The 22,959-nt window shown below is 45.6% G+C and overlaps 1 protein-coding gene across 3 annotated transcripts; it reads left to right on the forward strand.

Moving 5' to 3' along the window:
• Positions 1 to 1,397: 1,397 nt before the first annotated feature.
• OXSM (3-oxoacyl-ACP synthase, mitochondrial) lies at positions 1,398 to 22,429 on the forward strand. 3 transcript variants are annotated; one of them, XM_089911236.1, is made up of 5 exons: positions 1,398 to 1,505; positions 2,011 to 3,124; positions 5,076 to 7,011; positions 7,549 to 9,167; positions 12,238 to 22,429. In XM_089911236.1, the coding sequence occupies exons 2-3, from the start codon at positions 2,145 to 2,147 to the stop codon at positions 5,476 to 5,478; spliced, it is 1,383 nt and encodes a 460-aa protein (XP_089767362.1). In that variant the 5' UTR covers positions 1,398 to 1,505; positions 2,011 to 2,144; the 3' UTR covers positions 5,479 to 7,011; positions 7,549 to 9,167; positions 12,238 to 22,429. The 3 variants fall into 3 exon arrangements, with proteins under 3 accessions (XP_089767362.1, XP_089767361.1, XP_022410401.1); XM_089911235.1 differs by having other exon boundaries at positions 7,549 to 22,429; XM_022554693.2 differs by having other exon boundaries at positions 8,760 to 22,429.
• Positions 22,430 to 22,959: the final 530 nt, after the last annotated feature.

Here is a 22,959-nt window from a genome sequence, read left to right on the forward strand (position 1 = left end):
TAACCACGTTTGTTTTAATTTCTCTTAAAGTAACTCTATCGTCACTGAAAGAAGGTCATCCTAAGAAGTGACTGAATAGGTCTTGGATCAAGGATGACTCAAGGTCATATTAGGGAACTACTTTAGAAAAAGTCTATTTCCAGATACATTTAAATCCAGTACTAACCAGGAAAATCTAAGCTTCTCCCAAATTCTTCCCTAGAGCTGGGAAAGAAGACAAAGCACTCTGCTTGGAAGCCATCAAGAGGCACACTGTCCAGAAAGAAACAAATACGCTGAGAGGTTCAGATGCAGGTTATATGGTCAATCCTTTATCTACAGAAGAAAGAAGGACACAAAACGCACCTGGGTCAGCACGTGAGCAACAGATGGTCATCTAAACAAATACTACCTTGCTGATTTCTTGCTTTTTTATATTTTCATCTTATTTTTCCCTTGATAGATTCACAGTGAGCTCTGAACAAATAAAAGTTATTGAATTTTTCGAACACTTAGAAATAAATGTCTACATTCTTCTCTATTCTATTCTTGTCTCCATTCTTAGATACTGGCTGTGATATTTTGAGCACTGCCCAAGAGCTGAAAATAAGTTTTAGAAAGTAAAAGTACCTTTATTATTACAAAAGCATTGTTTGTATACTATAGAGAAGATGATAAATAAAGCTAAGCAAAAATAAGGGGGAAAGGGAATCCCCTGGCGGTCCAGTGTTTAGGATTCCAGGCTTCCACTGCATGGGGCCTGAGTTCCATCCCTCGTCGGGGAACTAAGATCCTGCACACCACAAGGAGTGGGCAAAAAAATTTAAAAATTAAAAAATAAAATAAGGCAAAAACACCGCAATCATTATACTTGCTTGCAGACCAGACCCCGCCCCCAAGAAAACCCTTAAAAAAAAAAAAGGAAAAATACAAGTCACAACTTGGATCTTCCAAAAAATTATCAACATCTTTCCACATTAATAAATATTCACTTACAAAATTATTTTAAATGGCTGCACATTACTTAGCTGTACCACAAAATAGACAACTGATTTCCTGCTCTTGGGCATTTCGGTGAGTCCTGCTTTGCTATTATAAACAACTCTGGGCGATACAGAGATCACTGTAACGATACGGTAACTTCTTTAATTCTTCCCTAGCATTCCGGGCGAATATGACTGAGTCCCTCTTCCCACAACAGGCGAATATCTGGGATTATTAGCAAAAGAAAAAAGAGAGATCCCTTTTTGATACGCAAAAATGCTATCTCCCCTCGTTACGTGCTCGTACCCAAGTTATGCTGGAGTCGGTGAGGTGGCGCCCGGACCCTCCCCTCACCATCTGACCTCCGCCAAGGTGACGCGGGGGAAGGGCGCCCGGCCCAGAGGGCGCGCACGCCGGGCGTGCGCGTGCGCGCCTGTGCGGACGTGGGTGTGCGCGGACGTGCGCGGACGTACTGTGCGCGGGCGCACGCCCGCATCGCGCGTGGGACTGCGGCTGCGCTGGCCGCCGGAGGCTGGATGCAGGTAGTGGGTGCTCGCTCCTCTTGTCCTTCCGCCCTCCAGCTCCGAGTCGGGTCGGCGCTGCGTGGGGAGAGGGGTGTGGAGGACCCGGGTCAGCTGTCTTTTCCTCTCGCCACGCTTTCCTCGGGTGTCTGGGGCGGTGCGGGGAGTTGGCCACACCCCCTTCCCTTCCCCCCCACCCCGCCCTTGATCTTCGCGGTCCCCGAAACCCTGATCAAAAAAGTTCTCTCACCGCCACCCCAAAGAATAGGCCCTGAAGTGTGTTTTGTGCCTTTTGTAATAAGGCCTCGGTAATCCTGAAAAAGGATGCTTTCCGCAGCCTATATCCGGCCAGGAGTGCGTGTATATTTTTCATTGTGAAGTTCTGTTGTGAATCGAATGAGTCGTCTTTTCAGCTCTTTATCTTGGAATGTCTGAGGGTACTGAGAGTCTAAAAAGGGTTGAGTCCAGACAGGTGGTTTGATAAGTAAAAGTGATGTAACATTATTTTCCCTGCGCTCCTTAACAGCTCATACCAAGCACCCGAGAAAAACCACCTTGGATGTTGTTTCTTAGGCCTTTAAGGTATTTCAACAACAGTCAGTACCTGCTGGGCGTGTCGTGGTCTGCTACGGAACGTCTCTGACCCTCCGAGTCTCAACCATGCTGTCAAACGGCTTGCAAAGTTTCCTAAAAGTTACAAGCCCTCATCTAATACACACAAGGTTGTGCCAAAGATTGATAAGTGAAAGGAGGTTTTTCGGAACTGTGCCAACACCCAGATTGCGTAGGCGGGTTGTCGTTACAGGCATTGGCTTAGTGACTCCTCTGGGTGTTGGCACTCAGCTGGTGTGGGATCGTCTTATCCAGGGAGAGAGTGGAATCGTTTCACTGGTCGGTGAAGAGTATAAGAGTGTCCCTTGCAGTGTTGCAGCTTATGTGCCAAGAGGTTGTGATGAAGGTCAATTCAACGCACAAAACTTTGTGCCTAAATCAGATATCAAGTCCATGTCTTCTCCCACCGTTATGGCCGTTGGGGCTGCTGAGTTAGCCTTGAAAGATTCCGGCTGGCATCCTCAGTCAGAAGCTGACCAAGCGGCTACTGGTGTTGCAATTGGCATGGGAATGGTTCCCCTTGAAGAGATTTCTGAAACCGCGTTGATGTTTCAGACGAAAGGTTACAGTAAAGTCAGCCCATTCTTTGTCCCTAAGATTCTGGTCAGTATGGCCGCAGGCCAGGTCAGCATTCGCTATAAACTCAAGGGCCCCAATCATGCAGTGTCCACAGCCTGTACCACGGGAGCTCATGCTGTGGGAGACTCTCTGAGGTTCATAGCCCACGGCGATGCTGATGTGATGGTGACTGGAGGTGCCGACTCTTGCATCAGCCCTTTGTCGCTGGCTGCGTTTTCCAGAGCCCGGGCTCTGAGCACAAACTCTGATCCGAAGTCGGCATGTCGGCCATTCCATCCCAAGAGAGATGGTTTTGTGATGGGAGAAGGTGCAGCTGTGCTGGTGCTAGAAGAACACGAGCATGCTGTTCAAAGAGGGGCTCGGATCTATGCAGAGATTTTGGGCTACGGACTCTCAGGTGATGCCAGTCACATAACCGCCCCTGATCCTGGAGGAGAAGGTGCCTTAAGGTAAAGACTGGTTGTTTGTTCACATTTCTTCAGGTAAGACTCTTTATTGGAGTCTCAACTTAGGGGAAACTGTAGTATCTGGCCTTGGTGTACTGTATCTCTGTTGTGTTCCCATTTTAGACTAACTAGTGTTTTTGAATTCTTTGCTTTACCACGTTTGAAATATTTGAAAACATGTGAATATCCTTACAAAATCTGGAGTTTTAGCGAAGGCCAGTAACGTTGTGAAGAAGGCCGTGTGTGACTTTGCCACATTTTCATCCCTTCAGTTGTGCTTAACAGCCGTCAGGGTCAGGAGGCTCCCTTCTGCAGCCCTCCATCAGACCTGGACAGTACAGTTAGCGCTTTGTCCTACGTGTACCTGGTCTCTGCTCCATTTCAGTAGGGTTCTGCTGCGACTTCTAATCACCCAGGGATCTTATTAAAATGCAGATTCTGACTTTGTAGGTCTAGGGTGGTGCTCGAGATGCTGCGTTTCTAACCAGCTCCTAGGTGGTGCTGAAGCTGCTGGCCTGAGGACCGCACTTGGAAAAGCAAGGTGCTTTTATTGTGAAAGAGGTAGTGAGTTAAGTTAAAAAACCCACAAAACAAAAGACCCCTCTGACACTAACATTATGTGTTAGTATGTTTGTTCGTAGGTTAGCCTGCTTAGATCATATTATGTTTTAACCAGTTAAATTAGCCAGGGGTTGGCAAGCCTTTTCTGTAAAGGAATAAATAATATTTTTGGCTTTATGGGCCAAAAATATTATCCCAGCTACGAGGGTGTCTGTCACAGCTACTCAGACTCTGCTTTGTAACTGAGAGTAGCCATGGGCAGTATGAAAATGAATGGGTGTGTTCCAATGAAAGTACAGTTGACCCTTGAACAACACGGGTTTGAACTACACGGTTCCACTTACACGCGGGTCTTTTTCGCTAGGTACATACTACAGTGCTACAGGATCCGCGGTCGGTTGAATCTGCGGATGTGGAATTGGGGGTATGGATGGCCAACGGTAAAGTTATAGGGGCATTTTCCACTGTGTGACGGGTCAGCACCCCTAACCCCCAGTTTGTTCAGGGGCCAACTGTGTTTACAAAAACAGCATCTGGCCAGGGTCATAGTTCACCGACCCCTGAACTATATTTCTGAGTTTTAGTGAGTAGTTGCTGGTGCTGGAAATGTCAAGCCTAGTAGTCAGCTAGATGAGGAAATAGTTATGTTTAGGTGAAACTTTCCAGCACGCTTCAGATTATACTCTGAGCTGCCTCTTAAGGAAATGTATGCAGCCCAGAGATCAACAACTAAAAAAAAGGGTGTTAACATCCATGAGATTTTCAGAGGTTTTCCCAGAGAAGTGTTTTATTTTTGGATTTGTTTCTCTTGGGGTTTGGCTTTGTATTTCTTCATTTATTTAGAATTCTCATATCCTGAATAGACAATTTTTGAAAGGGTGTTTGAGCCTTAAAGTAATAGGACAGACATTTTTTAGATTATTGGGACATATTCCAAGTTTTACATTTAAATGTGAAAGAAAACATTAAAGCATAGTTATAAATTTTTTTCTGCACGTTTTAACTCTACAACACACCCCACTGATAAGCAATTCCTAGAAGAGAAATTATTCTAGGCCTGAGTCTATGTGGCTTTTTCCTCAAGGAAGAAAGGACGATTCAAATAAAATGGAAATACATTTTATTAGAGATTGTAAAATCCATAGGTTTGTATGTTTATGTCATGGTGATGAATGTTTATGTCATGGTGATGAATCAGTCCATGTTATTCCCATGCAGACAGCATTCCAACTCACATGGTAATCCAAGATGCTGTTCTGTCATTAGAGCATAAAGGGTTCTTTTCATCCAGTGTACTTGGATATTTCTTTTTCGTAAGCCATACAGACAATGAATACTTTGCTAAAATTAGATGTCGTTCCGATAAGTTCAGTTGCTTTTCTCATTTTATTAGATGTATGGCTGCTGCTATAAAAGATGCAGGTGTACAGCCTGAAGAGATATCCTATATCAACGCACATGCTACTTCCACACCGTTAGGAGACGCTGCTGAAAACAAAGCCATCAAACATCTTTTCAAAGAGCATGCCCACGCCCTTGCTGTCTCCTCCACCAAGGGAGCCACGGGACACCTGCTGGGGGCTGCCGGGGCCGCTGAGGCAGCTTTTACCTCTCTGGCTTGTTATCATCGAAAACTGCCACCTACTTTAAACCTGGACTGTACAGAACCAGAATTTGATCTCAATTATGTTCCACTCAAGGCACAGGAATGGAAAACTGAGAAAAGATGTATTGGGCTCACCAATTCCTTTGGTTTTGGCGGTACAAATGCAACACTTTGTATTGCTGGCATGTAGGACAAATCATCTGTCATTAAATATTGATTTTTTTACCTGTTATAAACTGCATTAAGTTGAGAAATAATATGTTTATGTAAATGCATGTTTTTATATATATCAGTATCCAGATAAGCGTTATCTTTGTCAGGGTTTCTCAGCCTTGGCACTGCTGACGTTTTGTGCAAGGTAATTCTTCGTTGGGGAGAGGGGAGCTGTCGTATACATCGTGGAATGCTTTACAGCATCCTAGTCTCTACCTGCTAGATTCTGGTAGCACCTACTTCCCCAGTGGTGACAACTAAAAATGTCTCTAGACATTTCCCCCTGTTTCTTGGGGAGGGGGCACAAAAGTGAGAAGGGAACAGCCTTCCCCATGTGTTAGTGGGCTGCTCGTATTACCTTTGCTGCAGCACTTTATCCCCTATATACGTAAGTCTCCAGTCATGTTCATTCAGTGGTAATCAGTCTTAATTCTCGTTGGCGTATGGTTGGTTCAGTTGAAATTTATTGGGTGCCAGCTGTGGACCTGGTTTTGTACTGGCCACCAGCAATAAAGTGATATGTCAGGACAGGCTTCCTAAGGGTGAAAAGGTCTCAGCCAGGTTACAGGGGAAGGAAGGAAGAGTATTCCAGCCAGGAGGCATAGTGTGGAACGGCTAGGAAATTTAGAGAAAACCTCAGGACCAAATGTAAATATTTCAATACTTATAGCCTGAGATGGGAGTAGGAGATAAAGCCAGAAGACCTGGTGGAAATCAGGTCACAAAGAACCTTATAAGTTCTGTTAAGGCAGTGAGAGTAATGGAAGCCATCTAAGGTTTGGTGTGTTAACGATGGTTTTGTAACGTGTCAAGTTGGCTAGGCTGAGCCGCATTTCCCAGAATTCGCTCTACCTTATGTTTTTTGGTTAGGGCTGGCCACGAGAGAGTCTTTTAGGAGATATGCAGGGTGACGTGAAGCAGCAACCATTTTGTAGCTCACGTGTGTTGTGGCTTTGCTGGCTGACTTCTTGAGGTGAGGCAGTGGCTGAGCCTGTAACTGCGCCACCCGCCCCTGGATCCTCCCTCAATTTCCCTGACTCCTGGGCCACATGCGTTTAGCTTCACGAATGGCCCAGCTTCCACCCCATGACGCCAAGGTCAGAGGAAGCAAGAACTGACAGGGTGAGGTTCATTCTTGTGGCTGTGCGTTCCAGCTGGTTGTTGGAACTTTACATCCATCTTCCCTTCCCAGTCGCCTGCCCGGCGGACTTGAGTCTCCAGCAGCGGAAGAGAATAGGTGGACCTAGCAGCCCTACAGAGACTGTTTAGCCGGTTCTTGTAACTGTGTAGGTCAGATCCCTGTAATAAGTATCTACATCTGTATTTCTCTTAGCGGTTCTCTTTCTCTGATTGAACCCTGACTGATACATGTGAAGAATGGGAGTTGTTGGGAGTAACATAATCACATTTCCTTTTAGAAACATGACTCTGGCTGCAGAGCAAAGAACAGATTGGAGGGAAGCAGGATTCCTATAAGGGAATCCAATCAGAAGGGGAGAGCAAAATCCAGGTAAGAAAAGATGGTGGCCTGGATGAAGCAGGATATTTTGACCCAAGGCTATTTTAAAGTTGAAAATCACGTTGGTTTTTTTTAGTCAGTTTTACTAAGGCATAATTTACATGCAGTAAATTGCACCCATTTCAAGTGTATGGTTAAATGAGTTTTAATAAAGGTGTTACATACACTCGAGGAACTACTACCTCAATCAGAATATAGAGCATTTCCATCTCTGCAGAAATTTCCTTGTGCCCCTTTGCAGTCAATCTCCCCAGCTGCAGAAGAACTTTCTGTCACTATAGATAAGATTTGCCTTTTCTAGAGTTTTATATAAGTGGAGTCATACAGAATACCTGGTTCCTGGCTTCTTTCTCTCACTTTTTTTGAGATTTATCCATATTATTGAGTGTATCAGTAATTCGTTGCTCTTTTATTACTGATTTTTAAAAAATCTTTAATAGATACAGATACTTTTGGCTTTTAATCTTTCCCTAATCCCTACTCAGCTTATTTTGTAACATTTTACTTAATCTCACTGTTATTTTTTAGATGGATATGTATTGCCTTTTGCACGGAAGACAAGGATTTAAATTTTTTTCTAAAACTGATAGCTTCTGAAGTGAAGAATCCTTCCTTTGAAAATCACAAATCTACAAGGATACAGTTGTATAAAGGATATACGGTTGACCCTTGAACAACATGGGTTTGAACTGATACCTGGATTACGGGTACACTTGCGCAAGGATTTTTTTCAATAGTAAATAATACAGTACTACACGATCCACAGGTTGGTGGAATCCACAGATGCAGAACGAGCGATACGGAGGGCCAACTGTAAAGTTATACACAGATTTTTGACTGCACACTAGGGAAGGGGGTCAGCACCCCCCATACGCACGTTGTTCTAGGCTCAACTGTGTATATATGTGTATGTGGTGTATATAGATAGACGTGTGTACATCTATATATACACACATTACTGAGAAAATTGAACTGGTAGAAATTTGACAGTTTTTTTCTGTGGTCTAGTGCCAAAAGGATATGACTATTTTTGGACCCAAAGACCCTCCTCTCCCCCTGGGTCTTTATGTTTAAGGAAAAAAGTAGACAACTTAGGGTAATAAAAGTAATGACAGTTAGCTTTAGTTTTAATTCAGGTCCCCTGAGAAGCAGACACCAGGAGAGGATTTCCTGTGCAGGAAGTCTTCAGGGGGAAAGGCCTGTGAAGGATGAGGGGAGAGGGAACAAGAGAAGGCAGGGAGCCCCTCCGACCGTGATGAGAGTCTGACACCCGTCAGGAGGGGGGACAGGGATGAAAGGGGGTGGGCTAGAAAGGTTTCAGATGGAAGTCCCATTCTAAGAGAGTTTTGGCCAGGCCGACGGGCCAAATCGACCAAGAATCTCATGTTGAAGGAGTTCCAGGACCCTCAGGGGTGGACCTGCATTAGTGCCCCCACTGTGGTCGGCGGCAGTGCTACCAGGGCACGGCCGGAGACCTGAGCTGTGCGTTTTTCGTGGCCAGTGTGCTGCACCCCTTGTACCACAATGATCTACTTCTGCAAGCAAGTTTAGGGGGCAGGTCCTCCGTGAGTTCTGTGGGCCTCTCTTTCTGAGGGAGAATTTAGAAGAGGGAAGTTAGTGGGACAAGCAGTAGCCCCTGATCCTGCATTGGTTTCAGGTGCGTACTGGTTGGTACCCATCCTCTCCCTAAACCACTGTTCTTTCCAAATTCCCCTCACCCTCAGTGATTATCTTGGCAGGCTTTGGCGGCTTCCCTCGTGGTGTGGCTCAAAACCTTTAGTCCTGAAAGGCTGAGCCCTTGGCAATCATACCACACTCTTTTCGGACAGCAGTTGGAGCTGTGTCCTAGGCACTGGGATCAGGAAGCCAGCAGATACCAGGAGGCACCCAAGAAGACCACCGGGATTCCATACACATGCTACCTTCCCTGGCTGGTCAGGGTCAGATTCCACAGCCAGCATGCTGACTTTCTGGTCCCTGGGCACAGGGAGGCCAAAGTGTCCTGGCTGTAATGAGACACTCGCTGTGGCCCCTGGCAAGAGTGTGCATACCCTCTGGAGATCAGAACTTTTAACGCTGCAGAGCTCAGAGTGGCAAGGATGGAAAGCATGAAATTCCTCACTGTGATTGGATCACTGGGAGTGATGGTAAGTGGGGCCACCCCTGTTCCCCACCCTGCTTTGTTCCTGGACCTGTGTGTTGTTCTTACTGGGGACTTAGCCCCGTACAGAAGCACATACTGCATCCCCAGGATGGCACCGCACCCATTCAGGAGGTTGCCTCTCAGCTGGTCATTCAGGGGTGCCTTTGGAAGGCAGTTCATCCTTCTAGGAGGCCGGCTGCTTCTGCATGGCATGATGTGTCATACAACCCGGGGATCCCGTGTCATTGGCCTATGCCCACGGCCCATCTTTTCTATGAAGTAGGTCCCCTGCTCGGTGTGGGAGGAGGTCATCAGGAGGTTGTATATCACAGCAATAACCAAATTTCCTTGCCAATTACATTATAATGAGCTCTCATCAGATCTTTAACCTTGGCCATTTTAAAGTCTTCTGTCATTTACAGACTTTTGTCATGCTCTGATGCTTTTGCAAAAGTGTTCCTGTAAGAGCGCTTCATCTTCAAGATTTGTGGGAGAGTACAGCTTTCTGATAACTAAGATCATGCTACTAAACTGAGTAAGAATTTGCAGAACTCTCATGGAAAAACTGATGAGGATGGCTGTAATTTTTATGATTTTTTAAATTGGAAACATTGTTGATCCTTTTATGTTTTGTTTTCCCAGGTTTAAGAGAAACAGTTTTCTTTTCTCTTAAGCTATCAGCAATTTGCTAACATATACCATTGTGAACAAAGAGGAAACATTCACCTTTTCCTCCCTACCTGACCCCTGCAGAATTCAGAAAGTCTTAGAATGAGCATTCTTAGTTTCATGGCAATATAGTTATTCGCGTAAGTTCAACAAGAATCTGTTCATCTTGTAACAGGAATGAACTGCAGCAGCCAGGGGTTTGAACTCAGCATTTGGCTGGTGACCACTCATGAGCCTTGGCCGTTAACCCTTTGCCATGACAGTTGGGCTGATCTAAAGGGATTAACCCTGTGGTTCGAACAGCAGGGAGTCGGGAGGTGGATGTTCATGAATAAACCCTCGCTGGGGCAGGATGTGTGGAGAGACGTTTCGGTTCACCTGCAAGAGGCTGAGGCCGTCCTCACTGGCTTCCACCTCTCGGCTCATGAGGCGCTGACACGCCCTGGCAATCCGGAGGCTGATGCCCTAGCTTGGGTACCAGCCCTGGTAACTGACCCTTCATTAGTTTCATCAGTAGATGGGGTGCATAGGAAGGGCAGCCACCGTAGCACCAGGGTGGGATGGCGTATTGCCAAGACCCTGGATTGCCCTTGAAATACAGTGAGTTGGTTCATGCAGCAACAGCGTGTCAGCGAGGGGTTGGCAAATTGATCGTATTGGCCCCTTCCCTCAGAGTGAGGGTTCTAAATATGCCTTGGTTCCTGTGGACACTGCATCTGGCCTAACCCAAGCTTTCCCCTGTGGCTGCACGAACCAGGGGCTGCCACCCTTAGGTGATTAGAGAAGCTGAGTGCCCTGTACTGATACCCTCGTCAAATAGTGACCAGAGATCCCATTTCAAGGGCCATGCTGTGCAAGACTAGGCAGAGGAACATGACGTTGAATAGAGGGTTCATCTCCCCTGTAACCTGCAAGGAGCATATTAAATTACTAACAGGTCAAACCACCTTGGCTGGGTGGACTGAGCCACTGTCCCAGACTTTATACATTTGAGTGATCAACCAGTAGGGACTGTGGCCCCATGTGCCAGTCCGGGGCCCCCTGCCGAGACCCTCAACACCATAAAGTATGGAAGTGGGGGGGGTAGCAGTGCCCTGACACCACACGCTGAGAACACCCGGCCCCCTCAAGCCCGGGGCGGGCGTCGTGTGCTGGAATTTGCAGTGGGACGTCCCACCAAGAGAGGAGAGTTGCTCCCTGCCCCTGCGGGAGGGGGTCTCCACCGGGACCCCGTTGTCCTGCTGCCAGCTGTGCCCTGATTGGAGCGTGCACCATTGAGAGAGGGGAGCGGGGGGGGGGGTCCTTCTTTGACATAGCCCACCTCCGGCCCATCCCTCACTCCTGACACTGCTGCCTTCCCGGTCAACATGTATGGCCAGCACAACTGGGTCAAGGTCCTAAAGCTGCCCACCTCCCTCTCCTGGAGGCCAGGCGGGCCCGTTCTCTTTTCCACTGGTACCATCATGTGGCCGCCATCTTCGTTCCTCCATTGGCCTGGAGGTTATTCTAGCTCACACACAAGCCCTCACCACATTCACCCAGCAAGCCTTAAATGATAGCTGGCAAAGCCTGCCCCTACCGGACCCTGAACTGTCTCTAGTGAGAAAAGCCGTCCTCCAAAATAAAATGGCCTCAGTCGGACATTACCACTGCCTCACAAGGAGGCCCCTGTGTGTTATCCAGACAGAATGCTGCGTGTTCACACCTGATGGTCTGTTAATGTGTCTTCTTTATTAAAGCACATGGGGACTCAAGCAGCACCCTGAGTGATACACTGTCCCCAGCCTGGGGCATTTAGTGAATCAGTGGTTTTGGATCATGGGGCTCTTGGTGGAAAGAGTTGTTACTTATTTTGGGAGTCATTATGTTGATCTGTGTTTTCTCTTGCCTGTGCCTGTGTTGCTACAGTGTAGCCAGACAGCTACCAAACAGGCCATCTCGACGCTAGTGAAACCGCTTGCGGACCTCTCAGAACCATTGTGGAGGGGCTGGGGGGGCGTGAGAGGCTGTAGGAGTCAAGGAACCGGGAGGGCTGGAGTGTGCGGGGAGGTCATTGAGAGGATGCGACCGCTGGTTGACCCTGGAGCTGGCCCCGGGCAATAGGAGGCTTCACAACCCCTCCCCTGTCCTTGAAATGTACCTTCCGCCCACCATTCCCACAGTGGGAGTTGTTTGCAAGGAAGCAGCCTTGAGAGAGCAGTGTGGTGTTGAGACCGTCTGGACTGAACACATGACTGAACCCAGTGAAGTTCTCTGTATAAACTTTAAGATTTGGTGGGTGGAGAGGTCTCCTCCTCTTCTGGCGCCCAAGACAAGCCTGCTGTGTAAGTTCCCTTGCTTATTACACCTGCCAACTACCTGCCTCTTTCTTTGGTCCCTCCTTGTCTTCCGCTTGTGGGGGCCAGGTTCAGATTTCTCCCGGGAAGCTCCTGAATTTTTGAGCCAACACTCAGAAGTTGTGTTGAAGGGAATCCACGCCTGTGGACCTGCAGACAGTGGTGCCGGCTGAGGCTCGATGGCAGAAAGGGCAAACCCACACCTGAAATTGGAATCTACGCCTGCGAGGATGAACCGCAGGTCCTCCTTTTGGAGCGTGGTTGGACGTGCAGAGGCAGCAGTACCTGGATTGTATTAAGTAAGCAGAGGCAGCGGTAGCTAGATCCATCTTGGTAAGTAGGGGTCCGCAGTGTTGGGCCCATATGTGGCCTTCATCTCCGCCGCTGTGGCTTCTTTCACAAGCCTTCTGTGTAAGTTCTGGGTGGCCAATGACAAAGGCTGATAGTGTCAATGGACAGCGTCGTTTTGTCTACGTGGTCGTTCAGTGCCTCTACCATGTGAGTGTTTTCTGGTGGGTGTGAATGTGTGCTACGAAAATCTGTACTCTCCGTGGAGTGTCTGGGTGTTCGTCTGCGTGCCTCTACTCCAGACCGTCTCGTCTCTGGTCTTCCAGAGATGTTTTCTTTCCAGACCCCTGCCTAAAGGCCACTGTCCAGAAATATTGATGTATTCCCACTTCTTGGGCAGTTTCTCCTGTACAAAGTGGATGACCAGATGCATTGTTTGCAGCTCTGCCCATCGGGAAGATTTCCCCTCACCAGTGTCTTTCAAGTGAACTTGTTGAAAGATAAACTGAGGCACAGTAAACATTTTAAGAGTTGATTTGAACGGTTTTTGATTCGAATGGGCCAAACCATGAGTGTTTAGGTGGCTTCACCAGCAGGAGCTCAGGGACCGACTTGTAGAGAAAAGGAAGCAAAGCAAAGCGAGGACATATTGATTGGCTACAGCTTAAAGCCTAGTTGGCTGTTGGTGATTTGTTGTCCTTAGTTTCAGTTTAATAACCTTGAGGCATTTCGGGCTTAGGTGTTGGTTTGGTGACTTAGGCTGCCAGGACATGGGGGCCACCTCAGTCTAACAGCCTCCTGTTTGATTAATTTAACACCCTGAATATGACTTTCATGCAGCTGCCACCTGTTTTCAACTTGAACTACTGCAAGGGATATTTAGGAGACAGAATCAGAGGATTTGGTAAATGATTCCCCTTGTCTTCGTTCCCAAATTCTTTGCTTCTCTCATAATCCTCTGTATTTTCTATCCCCTGCTAGAATATAAATTCCACCAGAGTAGGGATTTTTTTTTTTGGCCATGTGCCATGGCTTGTGGGATCTTAGTTCCCCAACCAGGTGTTGAACCCAGGCCCCAGCTGTGAGAGCACTGAGTCCTAACCACTGGACCGCCAGAAGGTCCCCAGAGTAGAGATTTCTGCTGCTTATTTCTCTGCTATAGTTCCTGGCACCTAGAACAGTACCTGCACAAAGTGTGTCCCCCATAAACGTTTGTTGGATGAACAAATGAGCGGATCTCAGAAAATTGCTCCACCGACCACAAGGCTAGTGGGAGGCAACTTGATTCCTGCCCTCCCCACTTTCCCCCATCTCCTTCTTCCAAAACTCCACCAGATTGTATCCCCCAAATAGCCCCTGCACAGCGCTGCCCTCCACCTCCACTGCTGCTGTCCATCTCCCCAAGTTCCCGCAAGAGCCAACTCTTTGCTCTTCCTCTGCCCACTTTCCATGGCCTCCCGAGCACCATTCATTTTGTCAGGGAACCGCTGACTGAAACCACCCGCCTGGGCTGGGCATGATGATGACCACTTGCATGAGTTGTGTCACAACAGGAGGTCCCGATAAGGAACGTGGTGCTGCCACTGAAAACTAACTGGGAGAATTCAGGAGGGGCTGAAAGCAGGAGGGAGGAGATGCCAGCCCATAATATGGCCAACCTCCCAGAAACCCTCACGTTGGAATCCATCTTGGCTGAGAGATGCGTGCACCACCCGGGAGGACCCTGAGTGATACCAAATATGGGCCAAGCAAGATGACTGGCCAGAGACAACCCGGAAACTAACCCATCACCGTAGAACCCGAGACTGTGAGCCACGTGGCAGAGCAGTTCTCCTGGGTTCCTTTACCCCGCTGCTCTCCCCCAGGTGCCGCTTCCCAGTAAAGTCTCTTGCTTTGTCAGCACGTGTGTCTCCTTGGACAATTCATTTCCGAGGGTCAGACAAGAGCCCGCTCTGGAGCCCTGGAAGGGGTCCCCCTTCCTGCAAAAGTTTTAGTCATAGCTGTCAAGTTGATCTTTTTATGATGTAAATGAGATCGTGCCCCTTCTCTGCTGGAAAGCTTCCAATGGCTGCCCGTTTCACAGTAGATGAAAGGCAAACTCCTTACCAGGGCATGTGATGTGGCCCTGACCCCCCTGCAATCCCACCTCATACTGCTTGCATTCAAGCCAAACTGTGCTCTTTTTCTTCCTCAGACATACCAAGCTCCCTTCTGCCTCTGTCTTTGCTCTTCTCTTGTCCTTTTTCATTTATGTGCAAATTGGCTTGCTCCTGTTATTCAGGTCTCAGCACAACTGCCTTTTCTGAGGGGAGCCTCCAATCTAAAGGAGCCCCCTCTCTCCTTCCTAATCTCTCTCCATCCCAGAGCCCTGTTTTGTTTCTTTACATCTATCACGATCAGAAATGATGTCCTTTTTAAAATTATTTATTTATTTTGGCTGCGCTGGGTCTTCACTGTGGCTCTCAGGTTCTTCGTTGTGGGGTGTGGGCTTCTCTAGTTGCGGTATGGGGGGGTCTTAGCTCCCCGACCAGGGATAGAACCCCGGGCCCCCTGCATTGGGAATGCAGAGTCTTAACCACTGGACCACCAGGGAAGACCCAATGATGTCATTTTAAAAATATTTTTTTCCGGGCTTTTTATTCCTCTGTTAGAATGTACACTTTATGAGAAGAGAAATCTTATTGATCTTGGGAACAAAAATCGTATTCCCAGAATCCAGCAAAGCGTGTGGCACGCACACGTGTGCACACACACACCGACACAAAGAGAAGAATATTAGTCCTAACAGTGACTGAAAATATCTCTGTTTCAGGAAGACGGTGAGGAAGACCAGTTCGTTCATGGTCATAGAAAACCGAGAGGGTTGTCATTACCGTCTCGAGGAAGTTCAGGGGATGGCCCTCAGGGCTGTGATGAGTGAGGGCTGCAGTGCTTTTCTCTGCCTAGTTACTAGAGGCTCAGCTTTGGTCTTTGAAACCAAGGAGGAAGGGTCATGGTTATCTTGGTAGTTTCTTTAGAATTGCTTAAAAGCAGTGTACCTTGAATTATAAAAACCTACTTATGTTGTTTTGAACAAAAATGCCTTTAGCTCAGGGTTCAGCCATTTTTTTTTTTCTGTAAAGGGCTGGAGAGTTAATATTTTTGGCTTTATGGGCCACATGGTCTCGGTTGCTGCTTCTCAGTCGTGCAGCTAGTAGTGCAAGGCAGCCACGAGCAATACTTAGACAAGTGACAAGCGCGCAGGATTCCACCTGGAGGGGGCGCTGGAGGTGGGAGACAGATTTGGCCAATGGGCTGTAGTTTCGCGACTCCTGCTTTAAGTCTTCAAGGAAGCTCATTCTCTGAAGTGTTTAGCCAGGGAGCCTTTCTGTGCCTGTGGGGTGTCCAGAAATTTTGCAGCGTAAAATTAGAAAGCTGGACTTCCGTCCTGGAATAATAACAGTAATTATCATAGCAATAGCTAATGCTTATGTAGTATGTCAGGCAATATTTCAACTACCTTTCTTAACGTTTTTGCATTTAATCCTCACGATGTTACTGAACCAAACTTGGGTCCACTAGCCCGTGCACAGTAAAGCCAATCTACTGACACCTGGTTGTGGTGAAAGAAAGTGCAGTTTTTATTGCAGGGCACCAAGCAAGGGGTCCAGGGCACCTAGTGCTCAAAACACCTGAACTCCCCGATGGGTTTCAGCAAAGTATTTTTAAAGACCAGGTGAGGGGGTTGCAGGTTGCAGGTATGTGATCAGCTCGTGCACAATTCTCTGATTGGCTGATGGTGAGGTCACAGGGCAGGATCACAGGGGTTAATATTATCAGTCCTTAGGTTCCAGTAGGCCTGGGGGCTGAGGGCTCAAGGTCATCAAGTAGGTAGCATCTTCCATTTGGTGGGGGATTTTGACATCTGTGAAACAACTCAGGAAGTGTGCATCACATACTGTTATCCAGGTACTTCAGAGAGGGGCTAAAGCAGAGGATACGGGGGAGGGGTCTGTCCCAGGAAGGCCCCAGGGGGTCCTGCTCGGTTACAACTGTGTAACTTAGGTAACATCATTGTCCCCATTTTATGGATAAGGAATTTGAAATTTAGTGAAGTTAAAAAGCTGGTCCAAAGTCACACAGTCAAAAAATGGCACAGCGGGGACTCAAGAGTGTCTTCTGACCCTAAAGAGCAGACTTTTACCCTCATGAATATACCACCTGCCCAAAGAGCAAGGATTGAGGCTCTACCAAGGGAAATCTTATAGGCAGGGGCAGAGCCAGCTCTTTTGGACCTTGTTCTGAATTGGGAGGAGGAATAATGCAGTTTCCTGAACATCTCCTTTTGTTTCTTTGGAAAGATGGGACCTGTTGTGTTTTTGCAGGTACTGACACATTAAATTAGAATATATAAAGACAGGTAACCAAACCCCAACTTGAAAATCAAAATGATCCTTCCCTAAGTATATATATTCTACTCTTTCCAGGTTTAATATTAGTGTACCTTTATAATTAAAAAAATTCATCATAGTATCTTAAGGGAAGGACCTATTAATTTATAGGTTAAAAACACTGATGGTATATTTTTCATATACCATCAGATGGTATGTGATATATGCTCATTTAAAATAAATTAAAGCAGAGCAGAAGAATATGTGTCAGCCCATTGCCACACCCCCTCACCACTGGCTAATAACATTTTATAACCTCAAAGTAACTGACACATGTATTGCCATTTTGATCTGGCCTAACTTTAGCAGACAGCACATGAGGATTTCCTTTATCCTTCTGTTACCAAGCAAGGGCTCTTATGCCCTGGTGCAGAAAGCCAAACTCTGACAGCGGGTGTTTGCAGTAAAGTAATGGTTTATTTGCAGGCACCACGCAGGGAGACCGGGTAGCTAATGCTCAAAAGACCCCTAACTCCCTGATGGCTTTCAGGCAAGGGTTTTTAAAGACAGTGTGAGGGGAGAGGGTCCTAGGTTGCACGATCAGCTCGTGAACCTTCTTCTGATCGGTTGGTGGTGAGGTAACAGGTGAAATTTCTGGAATCTCAACCTTCTGGTTCCAACCAGTCTGGGGTCTGTGTGCTTGTGGTCAGCCTGTAGTCACCATCCTCCCCTTGGGCGGCTGAGGGGGGTCATAGTTCTGCAGAACAGCTCACAGATATGTACCAGATTGTTATCTATGTCCCTTCGGGAGGAACTAGGAGTCCTGTGACTCTACTGTCGTGATTATTAACTGCTTGAGTCTGCTCTTTGGAACTCAGGGAAGGCCCAGGAGACGGAAGCCTTTTTTCTACAAATGAGAAACGGGAGGTATGGGAAGGCTTCTGTGCCTGGGAGGGCCCTGCAGGGGCCTCAGTTTCAATCCTCTCTTTTCTTTGATCTCCCTCAGTCTTGAGGGGACCAGGGTAGGACAAGAAAGGGAATAAAATTTTGCAAAGAGAGGTTAATCATAAACTCAGCAGGGGCACTCGGCTTTAGGAGGACTTGGTTTCACTTTCACTGCTTAATTCCACCCTAGCCAAGCTCTGTTAAAGATGGGCTGGTGGTGAATAAGCCACCTGAGATTTCCTTGCTTTCCAGAGTGATGTTGGGGGAAGAGTGGGAGCTTTAGACTCAGTACACCTAGGTTTAAATCACTATCACTGGGCCTCCTTTTTCTCATCTGTAAATGGAGTTGTTACTGGACCAAACCTGGGTCCACTTGCCCACCTTGCAGCAAAGCCAATTTACTGACACCAGGTTGTGGTGAAGGAAAGTACAACATTTATTGCAGGTGACCCAACAAGGAGAGTGGGTGACTCCTGTGCTCAGAAGACCCAAGCTCCCCGATGGTCTTCAGGGAAGAGTTTTCAAAGGCAACATTTAGGGGGGAGGCTGCAGGGTGCATGGCTTTCTTCTGATTGGTTGGAGGTGAGGTAATAGGGTGGTGTTTCAGGAATCTCAGTCATCAGCCTCTGATTCCAACTTGCCTGGGGTCTACTGCTCGTGCTCAGCCTATAGTTACCATCCTCCACCTGGGTGGCAGGAGGGTCTTAGTTTCTGCAGAACGGCTGAACAACCTATGCATCAGGTTGTTATGTATATTCCTTGAGGAGGAACTAGGACTGTTTTATCACTGTACTCTTGTCATTACTTTTCTTGTTCAACTGCTTTTCCTTTGTATCTGCATTCCCTCTCTTCCCTAATTAGTAAGGCATGTGCCTTCTCTTCGGAACTCAGGGAAGGCCTAGGAGAATAAAGCCTTTTTCCACAAACAAGAAATGGGGATACAGAGGGGCTTTTGTCCTCGGGTGGACCCCACAGTGTACTGCTTGGTTTCAGAGTCAATAATGTTATCCATGCATCAATGGTTTTGAGCCTCAAATGAGGTTATCAGTACTGTACAGAGAATACTAAGTGTATCCTCTGTACAGAGAGTGGCTATTTTGTTAAGAGCTGAGTGTGGGCTTTTCCATATGTATGGATTCTCTAGGACCTTCATTGCTAAGTCCAGAAAATTCAATTGGTTTGGATTTTATTATTATTTTCATATTTCTATATCTACGTAGATTTATTATTATTATAGCATCATCCATGTGACCTATTATTACATGGGAGAAAAGCTTTGTCAAGGTAAAAAACACCATATCCAGACTTTAGGATTTTCCCCCAAAATAAGCAGTGTGAAGCATAGAAACATTAACAAAGAAGCTTATGACATTCCTTCTGAAGAGATGAAAGATGAGAAAGCTGCTGCTCTTGGCTGGCTCAGGCCCACCCCTTCCTAGCAGCAGCGGGGGATCAGATGACCTCTCAAGGTTCCTTGTCGCTGGTGGTTTTGTTTTTTGATGTCTGTTTAAAGATTACGCTAATACTGCTGATGTAAAATCCTTTGTACACAGTGATGGTTAAAAACACTGGCTCCTGACCTGAATCTATGCCTGCCTGGTTAAAATCATATACTTGAGATTAACAGGATTCAAATGCTCATGTCTTATATAAGCCATTGGGTCTTTTTTTTCTCCTCAAAAAGATTTCCTGTTATTGTAGTTTGGACTAAAGCAAGAGGGGGAAGGTTGATAAAAAAATGCATTTAAATACAGAAGGATTTAGATTATTTTAATAACTAAGCTTAGTTTTTATATTGTGGGTGAGAAAGAGGAATGAATAATAATGTAGAATGCAAAGACCCAGGAGGTGACTCCCCCAGAAAGCTATCACTGGAGCAGCATATTAACTAGGAAAGAGTCTTTGTAGCAGAGGACACAGAGAGTTCCCAGGTCTGTAAAGCACCATGTATCTAATAAGTAACTTGTGTAGTACTGTGGGAGAAGGGGCTCTGGAGCCAGCCTTTGGGGGTTTGGATACTGGTTCTGAGCTTTTATGGGCTCTGTGATCATAGCAATGCATTTAACGTACTTGTGCCTCATGGTTCTCATCTGTAAAATGGGGATAATAATAGTTACCTACTTCTTAGGGTTGCTGGGAAGATTAAATGAGTTAATAAGTGTAAAGTGGTTAGCATGGTGCCTGGAATACAATGTGTTCAATAATAGCAATTAATTCAAAATCTTAAGTATTATTGTGTTTTATTTTGTTTCCTTTTTGTTTTCACTTCTTTACTGTTTTTTTTTTTTTTTTTTTTTTTTGCGGTACGTGGGCCTCTCACTGTTGCGGCCTCTCTACCTGCGGAGCACAGGCTCCGGACGTGCAGGCTCAGCGGCCATGGCTCACGGGCCCAGCCGCTCCGCGGCATGTGGGATCCTCCCAGACCAGGGCACGAACCCGTGTCCCCTGCATCAGCAGGTGGACTCTCAACCACTGTGCCACCAGGGAAGCCCTCTTTACTTTTTATGATGGAAAAATTTTTAATTTTTAATAATAGAGAGAGGTATAGTAACCCCCATGTGTTCGTTAGCAGTTATCCATTTATGGGCAATCTTGTTTTACCTAAATGCCCATTCACTTCCCCTACTTTTACTTGATTATTTTGAAACAGATCTCATCCATACTCTATTTCATTTTTAAATCTTCCAGTATGTATCTCTAAAATAAAGGTAGCAAATTATGGCCCAAACTCTGTTTTATGAATAAAGTTTTATTGGAACACAGTGAAGGGGTCCACAATATGCCACTGATGGATAAAAATTATTTTGAACTGAAGTCATCTGAGGATAGGCTTTTTTTTCTGAACTCTTTTATCTGCCTAAGAGCAGATCCTCCTAGAAGAACTCAGTTGTGATGAAACTCCCCAGGAATGCTCAACCAGGCAAGATTAACTCTTATCACAGATATGAGAAGTTGGAACCACATCTAACCAGACATTGTCACAAAACTATACCCGTCATCTATTCTCCTGAGGGCCCATTTATCTTTCCTAAAAGGCGTTTGGTTTTCCATAAGTGTCCTTTCTTGCCCTCCACTTCCCCTATTAAGATAATTTGTAGGTCCCAAATTATAAAGATAAGACACCTTTTTGAGTCATGTTTTTCTGTGAACTCTTGTGTATGTGCATGAATAAAAATCTGTCTTTTCTCTTCCTGATCTGTTTTTTTTATTTCTAAATTTTAATTTTATTGGAGTATAGTTGATTTACAATGTTGTGTTAGTTTCAGGTGTACAGCAAAGTGAATCAGTTATACATATACATATATCCATTCTTTTTCAGTTTCTTTTCTTGTATAGGTTATCACAGAATACTGAGTAGAGTTCCCTGTGCTATACAGTGGGTCATTGTTGGTTATCTATCTTATATACAGTAGTGTGTGTATGTTCATCCCAAGGTCCTGATTTATCCCTCCCCCTTTCCCCTTTGATAACCATAAGTTTGTTTTCAATATCTGTAAGTCTGTTTCTGTTTTGGAAGTAATTTCATTTGTTTCATTTTTTAAAACATTAAATTCCACATATGAGTGCTATCATATGGTATTTGTCTTTCTCAGTCTGACTTACTTCACTTAGTATGATCATCTCTCAGTCCATCCATGTTGCTGCAAATGGCATTATTTCATTCTTTTTTATGGCTGAGTAGTATTCCATTGTGTATATGTACCACATCTTCTTGATCCATTCATCTGTCAGTGGACATTTAGGTTGTTTCCATGTCTTGGCTATTGTGAATAGTGCTGCTGTGAACATTGGGGTGCAGGTATTTCTAATCTGTTTTTTAATCAGTTTAATTCACAGACCCCAGTATCTGAACCTAAGAGGGTAGAGAAAAGTTTTCTTTCTCAACACCAGTGATGCCCATTCATGTACTTATTGTGTGTGACGCTTTTGTGCTACGATGGTGGAGTTGAGTAGTTGTGACAGACTTATGGTCCACAAGCTTAAAATATTTACTCTCTGGTCCTTTACAGAAAATGTTCACCAACTCCTGCTCTCAAAGACAAGCAGACTCTCTTTCTTTTTAAAAAAACATAACCAGAATTCATTTTCACACCTAATAATTTTCACACCTAATGCATTAACAATAATGCATTAATATTATCAAATATCCAATTGGTATTCAGATTTCCCCAGATACCTCATAAATTTTAAAAAATATGGATATATTAAAAACAAGGATCCAAATGAGGTCAACACATTGTCATTTTTAATCTAAAGGAGGCAGTCGTCTTTTCTCTTTTTTCCCCTTGCAATTTAGCTGTTAAAGAAACAGATCATTTGTCCTATAGCGTTTCCCACATCTATATTTTGCTGGTTGAAGTCTATGGTATCATTTTACATATTCCTCTGTCCTCTGTATTGCCTAGCAATTGGTGGTTAGAACTGGAGACTTAACCCAAGTTTACAAGAACATGCACTGTTCAAGGGTAGTATGTGCCTTCGTGACACAGTACACAATGACGATCATTTTGTGATGTTAGCAGATAGGCTGAATCTTTTTTTTTAACATCTTTATTGGAGTATAATTGCTTTACAATGTTGTGTTAGTTTCTGCTGTATAACAAAGTGAATCAGGTATACATATACATATATCCCCATATCCCCTCCCTCTTGCGTCTCCCTCCCTCCCACCCTCCCTATCCCACCCCTCTAGGTGGTCACAAAGCACCGAGCTCCCTGTGCTATGCGTCTCCTTCCCACTAGCTATCTGTTTTACGTTTGGTAGTGTATATATGTCCATGCCACTCTCTCACTTCATCCCAGCTTACCCTTCCCCCTCCCCATGTCCTGAAGTCCATTCTCTACGTCTGCATCTTTATTCCCGTCTTGCCCCTAGGTTCTTCATGACCATTTTTTTTTCTTAGATTCCATATATATGAGTTAGCATACGGTATTTGTTTTCTCTTTCTGACTTACTTCACTCTATATCACAGTCTCTAGGTCCATCCACCTCACTACAAATAACTCAGTTTCCTTTCTTTTTATGGCGAGTAATATTCCATTGTATATATGAGATAAGCTGAATTTTAAAAATTGCTAATTCTGAATAAAAATCAGCACTGGAAGAGATGCCTCTGAATACGGGAAGGTCCACCCACGACAATACTGTGAAATTATTCAAATGTATCCTTATTGACTGGGCATCACG

This window comes from Delphinapterus leucas, chromosome 4 (genome assembly GCF_059928025.1).
Source record: "Delphinapterus leucas isolate spDelLeu-1000000601 "Yukka" chromosome 4, BTC_Dleu_Yukka2, whole genome shotgun sequence".
NCBI classification, from domain to species: Eukaryota; Metazoa; Chordata; class Mammalia; order Artiodactyla; family Monodontidae; genus Delphinapterus; species Delphinapterus leucas.